Raw genomic sequence first — 19,381 nt, 5'->3', positions numbered from 1 at the left:
CTGTCGTCACTGAAAATTTTTTGTAATAAATGTGCACGTTCAAAAGTCACAAAGTTCTTTTTGAGAACTTTATTGCCTCTGCATTGGATCTCAACTGTGGTTTGCTTTTCATCCAAAAATGAGCCAATCCACCACATCCTCCACATACAGGTTACAGCATGGTGATTCCACTCTATCTCAGAACAAAGAAGGAAATAAAATAATCAAATTAATGTTGCTTGAAAACAGTAAATAAAATTGCATGCATATAGCCCCTTCAGTAAGTATTTTGATAACCCAATGGCCAAGATGGCTAAAGCCTCGGCACAACATGTCTGGGTCAGTCATCAAGGGTTCTCTTTATTCCAGGGCATTAAGTACTTACTTAATTATTGGTCTTTCTATCTATGTTTTGAGAGAAAAGTAACAAAGTCAATTAAATTGGACATTTTAAAATTGAGAAATTTTGAAAAAATTCCTCTTTATTTAAATTTGGTAAAATATACAAATGGCATATTGCCAACAATTTCTTTTTCCATTTACATATTCTAGCTTAACTGAAACATGACAATAACAAGTTCTAAATGCAACTCAGTTTTTCTTTATATATTATGAGAATTGTAAATAAATAACAATATCCAAAACTGGGAAATATTTTCTAAGGTTTTTTAAAAAATAAAAAACTTTATACAAAAGTAGCTTGTTACAATTTAGAAAAATTTGCTTTAAAATCTAGACATGGGCAGAAGTCGGATGCAATTTATTCGAAATTATCGCCATTGACCCACAGAAACATTATTGTTTAACACATTGTATTTCGGATATTTAAATATAAATAATATTTTACGGTCGTTACAATGACTAAATGTATTTTGGCAACGAGTCCAGAATTTTGTCTTTCGTCGTGTGTGCAAACGCAACTCGACTCAGTCTCGGACTGGCTTCTCGCCGAGGATGATCGAACCTCAGTTGAAATCCATCTTCATCCCCTGCTGTCCAGGACGCCGTTTCCTCCCGCACCGCCTTCCTGTCCATCCATTTTGTCCACTTTAGCCACATCTAGTTTGTCTTCAATGCGAATGTTGGGATTCAGGAGAGGATCCAGCAGTGGATCGGTGTCGGCGCTGGCACGTCCCAGTCGCACAAATATAAGAATCAGTGTACATAATCCGACAAAGCACAGCACCACTAAAATAAACCAGCGTTTGTAGACGAGATTCGGATCGCGACGGGAGTGCCCTCCAAGAATGGTCCTCGACCTATGTTAAAGAGATGAAGAATGTCATCACAATAATTTTTTCTTTTAAGTACTTATTGAATCATATTCATATATTCCAGAGCTTTAAGAGATTAAATGCATATAAAAAATTCAATTATATATGATGATTTATATCTAAAGTTGATAAGAGCGTATGCATATATATTGTGATTAATATGACCAATGCTTCAAGCTTTGAATATGACAGCAGCAGCAGCAGCAATAATATGTCAAACATTTTCTATTTAGTTCTAACAAAACAAATTCTATAAGAAGCCACATATCTATATCGTTTAAAGGAAGTGAAGAACATTTTTGAATAAATATAATTATATCTTAGAAAGTTTGAAACTGGAAGTCCTGGATGCTGTTTATAACACCTCTTTAGAATCAACGAAGAAAAGAAATTGTTAACTGCAAACTATCTTTTCATTTTTTTCTGTAAGGTTCATTAACTCTGAAGAATAAATTTTCTCAATGAATTTAAAATTTCAAGACAACTGGTAAAAAGTCATTTACCATTTTTAAGATTTAAACTGTTGAGGGTTGTAAAAATAAATATATATATATGTTTGTTCAGTTTATACTTTATATATTTAATTCAAAATGAATTTTTCAGACATCATGTATCATCAGTTAAATTGCAGAATGTATGAACTTTTTGTATTAAATCCATCCTTCATATTTAAAAAGAGATGTATATGAAGTTTAAAAATTTCTAATGGTAATATTTGTTTCTAATGGTAATAATGCATAGATGAATATTATCAATTGTTTATTCAAACAATTCTTACTTGAACCATCTTGAAAACCATTCCATCGCTGATCTTCTCTTATATTTATCTTCGTCATGATCGATGGGCATGGGCCGGAATGCATCGTGTCCAGTTGAATCATACAGTTTACGGGGAGACGATAAATGAGCTAAGATAATTTAGAAATGCAAATGTTAAACATTCCTAAAATAAATAATAATTATTTCATAAATGTGGAATATATTTATAAGAAAATTACAGAGAAAAAGTTTATATATAAAATTTAAAACAAAAAAAAACAAATACAATTGAATTTGAAAATACAACACAGAACAGACAAAATCAATAATGCAAATAAAAATATAAATACATATATAAAATAAAATGTAAACAGATAACAAAGATAAATAGAAATAAATCTGCTTCTAATTNATAAAAATTATAATTTATATAGAATCCCTTTTAATATCAGGAATATTAAAAATTAATTTATTTTAAACTATACATAAACACAAACAAAAGATGCACCAAAATGTACTTTCAGACAAGTGCTCACTTTCAAAAAAAATATTGCTATTTGCTAAACTTAGCAGTATTATAAAGCTTTAACAAGCAAACAATTTTAAATTTTACAATTTACGCAAAATTGTTTCATCGGCCAAGAGATGGTGGCAAGTAGTAGCTTTACCACGCCAAGAAATGCCTTTTGTTTTCTTTATACTTTGCCACACTTCCGTGTATGTAAATAAATTATTCTAACATTAAAATATTATAATTGCGTGCATAGAATAATATGCTATTTTAATGGTTTTTTTTGGACATTTCATATTGTCGTAGCAGTGTAAACATCGATCGAGCAAGAGATCTGTGAATTTTCTAGATGTCTGTGACCGTACTATTTTGTATTCTTTACAAGAAAGCAATTTTATATTTATAATTTATATGGAAAATAAAATAAAATTACAAAGAAAATCACAATTTTGTGTTTCAATTTTATATATTTTGATAGAGAGAGAAATTTTGAAAAACTGTCATTTATTTTAAGTTTAATTTAACGAAAATACTTCCATTCGTATATGTATTTAAATTCACCAAAAAGTGATGACAGCAAGTTCTAAATGTCCCTGCATAATTTGTATTTGGTACAGTTTAGTACCAGATATTAATTGTCTGGGGATTGTGTACAATTATGATAATAAATATATCCTATTTATTTACTGAGAGCAACTGCTGCATAGTTTTGTATCTTGGAAATACAAAATTTTTCTTTGGTCTTAAAAAACAGTGAATGGTTAGGTTAACCCTCAAATGCACAGAAGTGATTCTGTTTATTAAAAATTCTATTTTTATTATGAAATTCAATTATGGGGCAAAAGTAATGGTATAAAAATTTGAAACAATTTTCTACATGAAAAACTTGATAATTTTTTTTTCTCATATGATAATGCTTCGATGTTGCTTATACATAAAAACTACAAAATTTAAGTGAACCTCATGAGTTGTAAAGAAAGCACATCTAGTGATGCAGAAAAGACTAAAAATTATGGCTTTAGATGAGAAAGTGCAACTTATAGATAAATGTAAGAAGGTTTCTCATACATGACTGTATATTTGATACCAATTATTAATTTAAACATTCTATTACATTTTATATGTACAGTCGACCCCCCTATAATGTACGTTCCTATAACGACAATTCCTATAACGTAGCGAAAAAATTGTAGCAACATTCGTATAAAGCATCTTCTATAATGTCTTCGCCAACTCGTTTCGCGACAAGATTGATAGAGTCTGGACCAATAGTGGATGAGCAGCCGAACTACTTTCCTCCGACCCTGCGCCACGCTACGGAGCGGCTAAATTGAGTTTGCTATCGTCTGTTTAGTATTATATATAAATTATATATAAATTAGGTACTGTACATATAATTATATATTAATTATATATAAATTAGGTACTGTATATATAATTATATATTAACTTAATTTATTGTAACTTTATTATAATTATATATATGCTTTCTGCCGCCTGGCAACACGCTACGGAGATTTTAGGCTAGTAAGTTGAGTTTATTATCGTCTGCACAGTATGTAAATTAGGTACCGTAAGTCTAATACAGCACTAATTTTATACATTTCTTGTGAAAGAAACACTTCTTATTCAACGGCCATAAAAATTATTTATATTAATGATGTCTCCAAAGGTCAAGTTATTTTTCTGCGAAAAATTATTTATCAGAAATCGTGGCCGCCGTTTCGTGTGCTGTTCCACGACGAAGACAAGCTTTGAGCAACGGCGTAGTCGAACGGTACAAACTCGGTAAGTAATCCTATAATTTTTTGTTTATAGCATAGTTTATACAGATTATTCCCAAAAAATTATACGTTTTGGAAATGCTGAGTGGAATTACTCTAGAATCGGTTAATTTTATAAAAGAAAACCTTTCAAACAGCCTTAGTCCGTAAAGTTCACACCTATCGGGCTGCGATTGGTTCATGTATTTAATCATTCCTACAACGTAAAATTCGATTAGCGTGGAACGTATCTAAGCGTTATAGGGGGATCTACTGTATATAAATTGAAATCAGAGAGGTGGTGAAAGCTGATGGAATTTGTTCTGCTAAATATATGAGTTGTGTGATAAAGATGAAAATGGTGAATGTATTATCATTTGGATTGAAGATCAACAAAATACTAAAATCCACAGGTATGTTGTTAATATTTCTACCAAGGTCTTCATGCTTCATAAAAAATTTAAGCAATGAACTTCCTCAACTGGCAGGTGTTGCAGATAGAGATGGCACAGTACCGAATTCTGCCAATACTTACTTTCATCCAAACTCTACAGGTGTCAATAATGAAAGCATGAAAGCTTGTTCATTGGCTAGAGAATATTCACTTCATTCACTAATCATTTGAATTCAAATATGAAGAAATAACAGTTTACAAATTGATTTATGGGCTCTTTGGGTTGGGGCCTCAGGCAATTAGGCATTTTTTATTGCCTAAGGCCTAAATTTTTCTATACAATTATAAATTTATCCACGGTGTATTTGAAATTTTTCCTAAAAATGGGCCTGACTACAACCTCGTTTTTTGGGAAAATGTTGCCAAATCACCAACTGGCTTGAAATATTGCCCATCTATTGCTAAAAACATGTCTGGTCTGCAAAATTTTTTAATACAGGTAGAATAAGCAAAAGCACCATTGGCTCAGTCTGTAATTGGTCAAAATGTGTCACAAGTAAAGTGCTAAGCATATTCTGTTACGGTGTTTGGATCCTACTTTTCAATTAAAATTATTAATAAATATTCATTTCAGTTATAAAATTTTCCATAGCAATCACTTTCTAGAGAAAAACAACTAGCATTTAGTAATTATGTAAAACATTTCTAGAACCAGAATAAAATATAGAAAGAGTGCTAATCTAAACAAAGCAATAACTAACTCACAGTCACATATACAAATTTAAAAACAAAATGATGCTCATTACTGTATGCTGTATATCTTAGGAATATGCAAAATGATAATTGTCTGATTTCTCGCAATTTGCAATGATACAGAGTTTAAAGAGACAATGGAAATCAGATGGATAACATAGACCACGCACTTTGTGACAGCCGACAAGTTTTAACCAATTGTAGTGCAGGTCAAAGATGCTTTTGCTTATCCTGGTCATATAAAAAAAATTTGCATCAAGTCTTTCGCAAAGTAGTGCTCCCTACCTACTGCAAAAGCAAAAACCTTGTCTTGTGGCCACCGATGGCAAGTCACATGCAGCAAAGACTACTGTTTACCATGGGTTAGTTTTACAGCATGATATTCCATTGTTTTGCCATGGCATCATTCAGACACAGCAATGTAAAGGATATACATATTCCAATTTTTTTTATATGTAAGTTTGATACAATACTTCAGTATTGGTTTGTAAACAGATTGGTATTAGTTACATCTGTAGTTGAAGACAACTTTCATTGCTAGTTAAGACTGGTTCAAAAGGTGTTATTCACTTTGCAATGTAAAAAGATTACAGAAAAGTTTGCCTTGAGTGATAGCTAGACTGTTAAAGTCCATATGCGACCAAAGAAGTTTGTCAACAATAACAGATGAAGACCCTATGGCCATTTAATGTGACTGCATTGTTTCAGTAGAGGCCTCAGGACACCTATATAACCATTGCGATGATTATATAGGTGCCCCTAGCTTCTTTTTTCCAATGCATTGGAAAAAAGAAAGCTTGGCCCAATCCATTACTATCTTAAAGCCTACATGTTACTTTGCAGCAATGCAGCAGGCCATATAATAAAGCTCGATCTAATTTACCAAGCTGCAAAATCCTAGAGCTGTTAGAACAGCAATTCCCAAACTTTTTCAAGTCACTTTCCATAAACTTAACACCTGTACCCAATGTCCAAACTTGCTTTTCCCGTAAGTGAGAAAGGCTTGGAAATATTCTTAGGAAAGCTTTTCTATGATTCTCACACTATGGGCCCTTACTGTATATTGTTCTTTACATCTGGAAACCATTAAATGCAAAGCTTCTTAATGGAGGAAAGGGAATGGTTGTTGGTGACCCAAACCCTGCTGCCTCTCTGATTCTTTTCACCCCCTAGATTTACTTACCATCCCCTAGAGGAGGGTTGTCCATCCTTTGTTCCTAATGGGCCAAATGAGAAATTTACATATACTGTATTCAGCGTGCCACAAAGATACTTTACATCAATGCTTTTAAAAAGTTCAAAATGTGAATATCAAAATAACAAATACAGTAGAGTATCGATTATCCGACTGAATTGGGGACTCAGGTTGGTCAGATAACTGAAAAGAATGAAAAAAATATATTATTAGTATAGTATATCGCTATTATTAATTAACTTCGCGTTGAATTTTCATTGATATTAATCCTAACAAATTTTTTTTTAAATAATAATCGTCGCTATTGTATCGTTAAAAATTATTTTTAAGTTCTTTTATTGCTCACAAAACAAAACACCACCACTCATAATTAGAAAATTAAGTCTCGTTTAAATACTGGCCTCCCTTCAATGGTCAAGCCAGTGTTGCCAGCTAAAACATGCACAAATTTAACAAAAATAATAATAAAGTAGCCAAGACATAGCCAAAATTGTAGTGCCACATCACTAGCGGACATTTGAAATTTGCCGATTAGAACGATCGATTAACCGATGTGATGGTTAATCGTGGGTCAGATAATCAATGCTCTACTGTACAGTAATATACAGGGTGGACCAACGAAAACGAAACGGCAGAGTTATCGCGTTCGTCCAAGCAAATCGCTCAGACAGGTCGATTTTATTCTCAAGGGGGACATCTTCATCAATTAAGTTTTTGCGATTCTGAATGTTTTTATGATTCTGAAAGTTTTTGTTACTTTATTTGAAATAAATGTTTGTTTAGTTAATAAAAAATGAATGAGTTTTTAAAATTTTTTGTTGTCTGTTGTATTCAGAATCGCAAAAACTTTATTGCTGAAGATGTCCCCCTTGAGAATAAAATCGACCTGTCCGAGCGATTTGCTTGGACGAACACAATATCTCTGCCGTTTCGTTTTTGTTGGCCCACCCTGTATATAATTGCAAAAAATATTATCAGTAAAAAAATTATACTCCCACAAAATAAAAATAAATATAATGCAATTTTTGACATTGCCTTCCTTTTATAATGTTGTTAGTATCTGCTTTTATGGTACTAGTCTTAACTAAGAATGTTAGTTAAATGGGAATCACTCAACTTATTTCTTTCTGCAGTTTTGATGTTTTTCATGCACAAAAACTGTCGTCACTGAAAATTTTTTGTAATAAATGTGCACGTTCAAAAGTCACAAAGTTCTTTTTGAGAACTTTATTGCCTCTGCATTGGATCTCAACTGTGGTTTGCTTTTCATCCAAAAATGAGCCAATCCACCACATCCTCCACATACAGGTTACAGCATGGTGATTCCACTCTATCTCAGAACAAAGAAGGAAATAAAATAATCAAATTAATGTTGCTTGAAAACAGTAAATAAAATTGCATGCATATAGCCCCTTCAGTAAGTATTTTGATAACCCAATGGCCAAGATGGCTAAAGCCTCGGCACAACATGTCTGGGTCAGTCATCAAGGGTTCTCTTTATTCCAGGGCATTAAGTACTTACTTAATTATTGGTCTTTCTATCTATGTTTTGAGAGAAAAGTAACAAAGTCAATTAAATTGGACATTTTAAAATTGAGAAATTTTGAAAAAATTCCTCTTTATTTAAATTTGGTAAAATATACAAATGGCATATTGCCAACAATTTCTTTTTCCATTTACATATTCTAGCTTAACTGAAACATGACAATAACAAGTTCTAAATGCAACTCAGTTTTTCTTTATATATTATGAGAATTGTAAATAAATAACAATATCCAAAACTGGGAAATATTTTCTAAGGTTTTTTAAAAAATAAAAAACTTTATACAAAAGTAGCTTGTTACAATTTAGAAAAATTTGCTTTAAAATCTAGACATGGGCAGAAGTCGGATGCAATTTATTCGAAATTATCGCCATTGACCCACAGAAACATTATTGTTTAACACATTGTATTTCGGATATTTAAATATAAATAATATTTTACGGTCGTTACAATGACTAAATGTATTTTGGCAACGAGTCCAGAATTTTGTCTTTCGTCGTGTGTGCAAACGCAACTCGACTCAGTCTCGGACTGGCTTCTCGCCGAGGATGATCGAACCTCAGTTGAAATCCATCTTCATCCCCTGCTGTCCAGGACGCCGTTTCCTCCCGCACCGCCTTCCTGTCCATCCATTTTGTCCACTTTAGCCACATCTAGTTTGTCTTCAATGCGAATGTTGGGATTCAGGAGAGGATCCAGCAGTGGATCGGTGTCGGCGCTGGCACGTCCCAGTCGCACAAATATAAGAATCAGTGTACATAATCCGACAAAGCACAGCACCACTAAAATAAACCAGCGTTTGTAGACGAGATTCGGATCGCGACGGGAGTGCCCTCCAAGAATGGTCCTCGACCTATGTTAAAGAGATGAAGAATGTCATCACAATAATTTTTTCTTTTAAGTACTTATTGAATCATATTCATATATTCCAGAGCTTTAAGAGATTAAATGCATATAAAAAATTCAATTATATATGATGATTTATATCTAAAGTTGATAAGAGCGTATGCATATATATTGTGATTAATATGACCAATGCTTCAAGCTTTGAATATGACAGCAGCAGCAGCAGCAATAATATGTCAAACATTTTCTATTTAGTTCTAACAAAACAAATTCTATAAGAAGCCACATATCTATATCGTTTAAAGGAAGTGAAGAACATTTTTGAATAAATATAATTATATCTTAGAAAGTTTGAAACTGGAAGTCCTGGATGCTGTTTATAACACCTCTTTAGAATCAACGAAGAAAAGAAATTGTTAACTGCAAACTATCTTTTCATTTTTTTCTGTAAGGTTCATTAACTCTGAAGAATAAATTTTCTCAATGAATTTAAAATTTCAAGACAACTGGTAAAAAGTCATTTACCATTTTTAAGATTTAAACTGTTGAGGGTTGTAAAAATAAATATATATATATGTTTGTTCAGTTTATACTTTATATATTTAATTCAAAATGAATTTTTCAGACATCATGTATCATCAGTTAAATTGCAGAATGTATGAACTTTTTGTATTAAATCCATCCTTCATATTTAAAAAGAGATGTATATGAAGTTTAAAAATTTCTAATGGTAATATTTGTTTCTAATGGTAATAATGCATAGATGAATATTATCAATTGTTTATTCAAACAATTCTTACTTGAACCATCTTGAAAACCATTCCATCGCTGATCTTCTCTTATATTTATCTTCGTCGTGATCGATGGGCATGGGCCGGAATGCATCATGTCCAGTTGAATCATACAGTTTACGGGGAGACGATAAATGAGCTAAGATAATTTAGAAATGCAAATGTTAAACATTCCTAAAATAAATAATAATTATTAATAATGGAAATAATTTTCTACCGGCAGAAAAAACTGAAGAATTGTTATAAGGATCTATTTGAAAATTATGGTTCATTCCTTCCATGCTTACAACACTGTGCGGTTTTGTTGGAATGTGGCTTCTCGGAATTTCCGATTTCGGTGATTTGGAAGTATCTCCGAGCGACGCCGCTATTTGTTCAGAAGGCACATCCATTTCTTTTTGTGTTACTGACTTAGAATTTTTAGATGTTAAATTATCATCAATCTGAAGTGAAATTAAAAACATCACATTATATTTTAATATTTATTTTAACATTATATACTTTTAATATTTGTAACTATAGAAATACAAGTGATCCAAAAGTCATATTACCCAAAAACTTAGAGGAACTGATAATTACAGTTACGTTAATTAACATGTTCAATCCATTAATATAAGCAGCAATTTAATGATACATCCAGAAAAAGTTCTGCATATACATTGCTACCTCTATAAAAAAAAAAAAAAAACACCTACCATGGCCAATCTGGGGAATATCTAAGGGTATAACATGAATAACCCATAAATATTAATAAACTCCAAATACCTTTAAAATGCAGTCTATTTTAAACAACTTATCAAACGTTTTTGGTCAAATTGACGGACCTTCTTCAGGATCAAACTAACAGAATTTAAATTTGCCAAATGGAAATTCCAAAATGTATGCTTTACAATCTTCTCAGATTTAATTGCGCAAGTCCATTTGTTCTTTATAATTGTAATGCTGCAGCTTTCCATGCTGATGCTATTTTGTTTGATTCTCGAAAATTTATATTTTGCCCTTTTCCCCTGTATTTATAAATGTGCCAGGCTTCTGCATACTTTAGATGTCATCTATTACCAATTTTTTGTATAACATCTGCCTTGCTCCATTCGATTGCAATCTCTGTTGGATCCGCAATTGCATAATTAGCCAAAGCCGTGACTGGTTGCTTAAATCTTATATTCTTGTTTAAAAGTTATATACTTAAGTTTATACTTGATAAGTTGTTTAAAATAGACTGCATTTTAAAAGTATTTGGAGTTTATTAATTGGTTATAGTAATGCAGGTAGAGATTTAATAACCCATAAATATTTCTTTCTGCTTTTCACTTATACCAGTGAGAAGAACGCATAAAACACATTACAATATTTTTTAAGTTCTCTGAAAAGATTAAAATATCTTTTTGCCACATTCCTCTTTACAATTCTCTCTAAAACCTTTCTTTTCTTCAGTTCTTTTTTGTAAAAAGTATTTAGCTCTAGTTTTTTATCATATACTGTCGCACGCAGAAATGCATATTCATAAAGTATTTGTTTTCATCTAATATAGCCTATGTAGGATTTAATATAAAAAAAGGAAAGATCAAAACCAGTGCCATTCTTTCATTTTGATTTTGTCAAGATTTTATGTGAATGATAAAATGTGTGTCATTGTTATCTAATCTTTCCCATAATGAGTAAATATGACCTTCTAAGCAACAAATGCTCGCTAATTTGTAAATATCATTTTTTTTTTTTGAGAAGTTGGTCCTTGTTGTGTCCAGTGGAGTTTACTGAAGTGATCTGCAATTAAAGAGAATGCCAGGACAAGTTTATATCTTAATATTTGAAAATTTGTATATCAAACAAAAGTTGACACTTTCCAATTACCCAAGTCTTTTAAAAAGAGTTTAGATATCTTTTTTCACGCTTCATTTTCTACTTTTAGCCATTCTTTCTCTATCAAATGAATGGTAAAACTTTTTTATTAAAGTTCCTAAGGTTAACTTCACTTCATAATGCAATTGACACTTATATAGCAGCTATGTGCTCGAGCAACAGCTTTAAAATATAATTCATTTAACCCTCTATTAAAAGGAAGAATGATTGTATTTAAGCAGTTGAAAAGGATGAATGATTGTAGAACAACCTACCTATTTGTTCAACAAACATTTTTGACTTATCAAAGAAAATAAAGATATAGTTATCTTATGATGAATTTTTGTTTGTTTCTGGTGATTAATAATCAAATTTTAAGGTATGCATCCATATTTCCATTTAATAAGATACATGTCAAATAATTTTCATCTTCACATTAGAAATATAGAAATTTCTTAATGCTTAGTTACTTTCCACCCATCCTGTACTTTTTAAATGCACATAATGTTTCACATGAGTAATATGATTTTTGAAATCACTCTATATAAGAATTAACATACAAACCTTTATGTCCAAACTATTTTAAATATTTTTACAAGCTACACTGTGGATGTGTCAAAAAGTTTTCTCAAGCAATATATACTTACCACCGGTAATCCCAATCCTGGCCGTGCCCAGTTAACATTCTGTAACTTTGCTTTCAGTGCATCACAAACGGGAGAGACAAGATTTTTTTGAGGAAACAAAACTGTTTTACACGTAGGACACGTATAACCAGCGGGTGCAGTGTGGGCCGGCAACTGGCAAGCATAGTTGTCCAAACAATTCCAATGAAAGACATCTAAAAAGTATAAATTACAATAAATTATGGCAGACTATGTATTATCAGCATCAACATTTCAAAAACTTACGATAACAAATCAGTCGAACACATTCGCCTTCTGATAATTCTTGTTTGCACAATTGGCATATGGGATCATAATCGCTGTCTTGAATCCACTGAAGATAGGACTGAACAATACACTAATATAAAGGAAAATAATTTCAAATATATTTAATTTCAGTGCTGTAAATAAAAAATAGACTAAACTCAAAAATTTAAAAATATCTTATCAAAATATTTATTTAAAATTAATATTACCAGTAATATTAATATATAATTAAATTTTGACTATACAATTGCTAGATCTGCAAGTGCATAATCAGGAATTTAAAAAAAAAATGTTTCTATTTACATTTGTTTTATATTTGACCGAGCAGAAAACTTCAATAAAATTTTATCTGTATTATTATAAAAATTGATAACAAAATAGGTGAGAATATGACATAATTCATTCCAATTTATCAGATGATTTAGGACATTTTGNAAATAATGCATTTGATTCATCAATTTAAAAATGTTTTAAAATTGTATAATAAATCAATGCTTTCCATCATCATTAGATTTTAATATTAACTTTGGTAAGAAAATTTTCTTCCATACATTTTAGATAAATTCATCTCAGCAACATCAACCAAATCAATAAAGTTGTAAGTTATAATAAATAACCCTACATAAATGATGGATTATGACTTGCTGCATTGATTATATAGCATTTTCTATGTTGGATGTTGATGATAAATGGAATTCAAGCATTTAAACACTAACATATTTAAACATAACTATTTTTGTATATAAATAATCATCTTCAACTAAGCTATTTAGCATACATTTCTTGTATATTAAATAAAATAATAATAGAACAACATATTTAAATCTTCAAATTAATTTTGTTTGTTAAAATTCTCAAACGGAGTATTAAATTTTATCATAGATTAAAATAAACTTGCTGAAAAGGCTGTTCAATAAGTAATGCCTCCTCACAAACGTTTTGTACAAGAGTTATTGCCTAGCAAGCAATTAGATGACAAATGATTCATTTTCATTAGCTACATTTGAAGATGCATTAAAATTGTATTGTACATGTTATATTTCAAATTTAGTTGTGTTTAAAATGGATGATATTTCAATGTGTTGATGCATGTCAAACAATAATCAGTTATAGCATATTTAACTCATGAAAATGTTTTACCCAAACATATTCATGCAAAGTTAATGACAGTTTATGGTATTGGAACTGTGGAAAAAGCAATGATTCTGCAACATGATAATACTCGACTTCACACTATAGTCAGTACAGCAAAAGAGTAGACATGAAATCAGTCTGAGCTGGAAGGATCTATGTTAGATAAAAGGAGACATGAATCTGATTTTTTTTGGCTGTTTTGTTTTTTACATTTTTAAAATGTTTTTATACTATATTAATCAAAAAACAATTTTAGTGTTTTATTTTTTCTTTTACAAATATTATAACTAAGATCTATGTGTCAATTCCACATGTCTCCTCCACCCTTTTCATCTGATGTAGACCATTCCTGCTCAGACCAATTTGTGTCTACTCTCTTGCTGTTCTGACTATAGTGCTTTCACATCAGAGACAATACAGAAACTCAGAGTTGAAATTCATGCCCACTTTCCATACAGTCCAGATTTGGTACCTCTCAGACTTTTGGTTGTTTCTTACTACTCTCAAAGAAATTTATTTCATCTCTGAAAAAAATGTTTAAGCTGTCATAGAGAAATGGTTCCAAAAAACAGGGTTTTGGAGCAAGAGTCTTTGTGGATGGCTCTAGCTCCAGCTTTTCTCCAGGTGAATTTTCTAGTTCTGACTCCAGCTAAACATTTAATTTTTAAGTGCAATTGTTTGAGATAAGAGTACATTATCAAACCATGCTATCAACACTCCACAACACTGCTTGTTAAGGAAACCAAAAATTTTATTTCAGGAATGTTTTTGTGAGCAATCTTCAGCAATATAGAATATAAATTTAAAACAAAAAAAAACAAATACAATTGAATTTGAAAATACAACACAGAACAGACAAAATCAATAATGCAAATAAAAATATAAATACATATATAAAATAAAATGTAAACAGATAACAAAGATAAATAGAAATAAATCTGCTTCTAATTATGCCACTTTCTGTATTAACTTGCCAACAAGTCCTGTGAAGCCTGTATTATCTAGAACATATTTCCAGCTGTTCTAAGGACCATTGCATCTTTGTTAGTCATGTTCACATATTTGGATAAGCAATAAATATAAATTTTATCCAAAATCCCATGTGAAAATTCATCTCAACACTCCTCAACAAAAGCTGGTTTATTCTAGAATACTACTACATTGCTATCCCAAGCCATCATGTAAATAATATACTTATGTAACAGAGATAGCAGAGCAAAAAAATGCTCCTTTTTGTTTTTGAGAAAAATCTGATAGTAGACTGATGTGCATATGATTCCAGCATGTTTTTCATCACAAAGATTTGAATAAAATTCTCATTCTCAACAAACATCAAATAACCTGATTCTTGATTAATACCCGACAATCTGCTAGATTGTATTGGGCTATATTATAATTATTAAATTTATTACAAGATGTTGATATAATTGCCTAACTCTAGGCAAAATTGCTCAATATTAAATGAAGCACTATAATATATAATGAATAATATAGTTCAATACAATCCAGCGTATCATTTGGTATCTCCTCCACAACACAAGTCTGTGTATCCAAAAGACAATCACAACTTGGGTGGACTCTCTTCACCCACCCTACAGCTGGATCTCATACCTTCAGACTTTCATCTCTTTGATCCTCTGAAAGATGCAATCCACAGAAAGAGATATGGCAACAACCAGGGAGTTATTGATAAACTGAGAAGTTTGCTGAAACGCAGACCAGTACAGTGGTACCACGAAGGCATACAGGCTGCCACATTTAGATGGCATAAAGTTATAGACTTGAATAGAGATTATGTAGAAAAATGTTTTTGTACCCAAGTTATTGGAGAACAAAGTGATGTATTTAAAACTAGAATAAAACTAACCTGCTTTGAGAAAAAATTGTGTTGCATTACATATTGAACAACCCACATACCAATAAGGAATAGAAAACAGCAAATACCAAATATTAGTCATGAGTAAATCACCCACACTACTTGGGATTGGCCAAATGTTTGCTCAGCATTTGGAAAATACTGAATGTGTGGAGCCACCTTTCCACAAACAATAGAAATAGATCTTTTGATCATGTAAATAATATGAAATTTTCTCAGATATATTAAACTATAATTGAAGGAAATCATAAAAAATAAATACCAATAAGCAATTAACTAGTACTTTATTTACTATTCATCAGTTATTTACTGTTATCATCACTGTACCTAATTCAAAAGTGGTTCAGTTTGTATATAACATAATCTCTAAACCCAAAGACTACAATTAGTGGACAATTATGGTTTTATTGACTTTACATTAAAGGGACCTATTAAAACAATTAAAAAAATATATAACTCAAAGATTTACTATTTATAATTATTATTACATGTTATCAACCACATAATGAGACTAATAGCATAAACATCGCTTAAAAATAATAATTACAAAAGACAATGATAGCAATAACCAAACTCCAATTATAATAAGTTTTATTGTGTATTTTTAATATATAGTTTTGGGAAGTGCTACTTTTGATAACATTAAATGACTAATGTTAACATCCATGACTACAATAAATGGAGTCTATTATAAAAGAAATCTTGAGTTGTATCAGTTTTAAATACAGTAATACCTCGACTTACACGAACATGTAGTTACACGATTTTCAAATCTCGTCGATTCGTCTTTTGTTTGAGCGCTACGCAACTCTTGATTAATGACTCCCCCCAAATTATTGTGTAGCTTACATGTTCGGACGTGTTGTGCAGAATTGACATATAGCTACAATTTATTTTGTGTTATTTATTTCTGTGTTTGTTATATCTACAGAGACTTGAGAGACTCTACTATGTCATCCAAACGAAGTAGAACTGATTCTTCTGCATCAAACAAGAAAAGNCAATATAAATATACTTTTTTTGGGTATGTCTAAACATTTAAAAGAGCTAATTAATAATGTATGAAGCAATAGTTAATAAGTGTAAGGTGTTAAGAGGAGAGTTTAATAACAGGAAGGTGTTAAATTATTTAAATTCAGAAATGGTATTCCATGAGATTGATGAAAACTATTGTTTAACTTTCAAGTTACTTTCAAGTTAGAGAACAATAATAAAATAAATTTTATTCTGATGCCATCTAATTGAATGAAGTTGCCATATGTAGCATTCTTTCAATCTAAGATTTAAAGTGATATAAAGTGTTCATTGATATGCATAAATGCTATGTAATTTGCTTATTTTAATAGAGAATCAATGATAAATAAAAACTTAAAATATGGATAAAAGTCTGAATGTAACTAATGAGCTGCAAAATGATTAATCACTATAAGTTAATCATAATCTATTATTGGTAATTTGCTAAAAAAAAAGGTTAGGTAAAGTTTCCCTTAACCCCATCCCCTCAAACTTTAATTGCCAAAATTTAACAGCAGCAGCAATCCCTCTAATACGTGAACCTCACTGCAAAATTTCAGAAATTTTCAACAAAAAGCACAGGCATTATTAAGCTTCAAAAAGGGTGAATAAAATCATGCCCCCAAACTCATACTAACAACTATACATACAGAAAAAAAATCCCCAAATTTGTTTTGCGTTTCTTGACATTTCAAGGTTCTGAGTCCAAAAATGTAAAAATCTTCAGGGGGTTATTTTTTGACCAATTGCCAAACTCTCTCTGTTATGTATAACAGAGCGGAAAAAGTATTTAAAAAAAAAAAAAAAGTCATTTATAGTAAATGACATTAAAATAAATATAAATTTTTTAAAAATGTATTTATTATTAAAATATAGATTAGTAGAAATAAGCTTTTTATTTGCAAGTGCACTTTTTTAATTCTAAATGAATATAAGCAGAATTTATCCATATTTAAATAATTTAAATATACTGGTGAATAATATAAATAAATCATAATATGCTAATCTTTTATCCATTTTAAATGAAAATGATGATGATGTCTCATTTTAAAGACTAATGACTATTTTGTTTCGCATTTTACACTCGTCATCATCATAGCAATACAATTAAACCAATTTTCAATCTTCAGTCAATGCAAAATATAAATGTTAAATAGTTAGTTTAACATTTATATTTTGTTTGACAGCTGAATGACCAAGACAGGAACTCCGAGAAATTCGGATTCGAATCTAGGTCGGATCCTCAGAAATTTTTGTAAGTATTTTGCCCCAGATATGCTAGACCTCATCACACCTATCCATCACCCTAATGACTCATCGTGGACCTAACAAAATCCATAATAAACATAAAAAAGGGATTCTTAGTATACATAAAGTGGAATGAGTTAACAAATAATTTTGTCCGATGTTCATACATTATAGCAATTCCACACCAGAAAAATATCGATGTAAGAATGGCAGATTTTATGTTGCAAGTTATACCTGAGTGACTGCAAGTTAACTGTAAATACCATGATATAGACAAATTTTAGATAATGATTATGATAAAGAACATGTCTATTAATGTTATACACTAAAGAAACTATTTGAGCATAAACAATAAATATTAGAATAAATTATATTCAATTTTTTATTGTAATAGTAAAATTTTTTTATTAAAATTAATAAATTATAACTTAACTTTTAGTTTTTATGATTTCAAATTATCTTACTAGTCAAAGTCAAACTGCACATTAAAAAACATGGCAAAAATTATATTTAAAAAAATAAATATGTTGTAAAATAAATGTAAAAGTATTTAATCACGTGGAAAAGTATTAGGTTGTTCGGAAAGTAAAATTGTTTTTTTTACCACTAGACGGATTAGTCATATTTTTTTCCATCATTTTCATTCTAAACTGTATTATCATTATATATTTTGACAGCTAGCATTTTTAAGGCTTATTTGTAAAAATTTTGTTTGATTTTGTGCAATTGTTTACTTTTTGTGTCCCATCAAATATAGAAGATCGAAAGCAGCATTTTCGGCATATTTTGCTCTTTTATTACCAAAAAGGTAAGAATGCTGTTCAAGCGAGAAAAAAATTGTGTGACGTGTATGGAGAAGATGTATTGACAGAACAACAGTGCCAAAACTGGTTTACAAAATTTCGTTCTAGCAATTTCAATATCGAAGATGCACCACGTTCTGGATGGTCAGTTGAAGCCAATGAAAACAAAATAAAGGTTACGATTGAAGCAAACTGCCAAATAATAACACATGAAATCACTAAGAGATTAAATTTGTCAAATTGAACTGTTTATGATTACTTGAAACAAATTGGTTTCGTTTCAAAGCTTGATAAATGAGTTCCACATGTTCTTAAAGAGAGATGCTCTCTTTGGAGGGATTTTAAGGAAATTTTGTTTTTGGAATTTTTACCAGACAATTTAACAATTGATTCAAAAGTGTACTGCCATCGAGTAAACAAATTGAGTAATATCATCAAACAGAAAAGGTGGCCAGAATTGATCAACAAAACAAGTGTAGTGTTTTACCACGATAATGTCAAATTTCACACAAGTTTGGTAACTCGTCAGAAACTGTTATAACTTAGATAGAACATGCTATCACACCAACCATATTCGCCAGATCGAGCACACTCAGATTATTACTTGTTCCGGTCTATACAAATTTTTTTTTCTAACTTTAAGACATTTACTTGAAATGACAATGTCAAAAATCACTTGGATCAGTTTTTTGTAAGCAACGATCAAAACTTTTATGAATGTGAAATC

At 30.6% G+C, this 19,381-nt stretch overlaps 1 protein-coding gene across 2 annotated transcripts in view; it reads right to left on the bottom strand.

The window, feature by feature from the left end:
- Positions 1–334: 334 nt before the first annotated feature.
- The window catches only part of LOC111638899 (zinc finger protein-like 1), a 29,151-nt gene continuing 10,104 nt past the window's right edge, over positions 335–19,381 (bottom strand). Inside the window, exons 2-6 of one of the 2 annotated variants that reach the window (XM_023384670.1) lie at positions 12,559–12,670; positions 12,295–12,488; positions 10,026–10,251; positions 2,032–2,161; positions 335–1,238 (exon numbers count right to left, since the gene is read on the bottom strand). In XM_023384670.1, coding sequence (XP_023240438.1) covers positions 962–1,238; positions 2,032–2,161; positions 10,026–10,251; positions 12,295–12,488; positions 12,559–12,670 — 939 coding nt within the window. In that variant the 3' untranslated portion in view covers positions 335–961. Of the gene's footprint in view, positions 1,239–2,031; positions 2,162–8,131; positions 9,025–9,817; positions 9,948–10,025; positions 10,252–12,294; positions 12,489–12,558; positions 12,671–19,381 lie in introns of those variants that run through there. The other variant, XM_023384669.1, reaches the window with a different exon arrangement.

The sequence above is a fragment of the Centruroides sculpturatus genome, unplaced genomic scaffold, assembly GCF_000671375.1.
Source record: "Centruroides sculpturatus isolate CEXI.00-Female unplaced genomic scaffold, Cexi_2.0 scaffold1059, whole genome shotgun sequence".
In the NCBI taxonomy this organism is placed as follows: Eukaryota; Metazoa; Arthropoda; class Arachnida; order Scorpiones; family Buthidae; genus Centruroides; species Centruroides sculpturatus.
The sequence above is the reverse complement of the archived record's forward strand: the minus strand, read 5'-3'. Positions and strand labels throughout refer to the sequence as shown.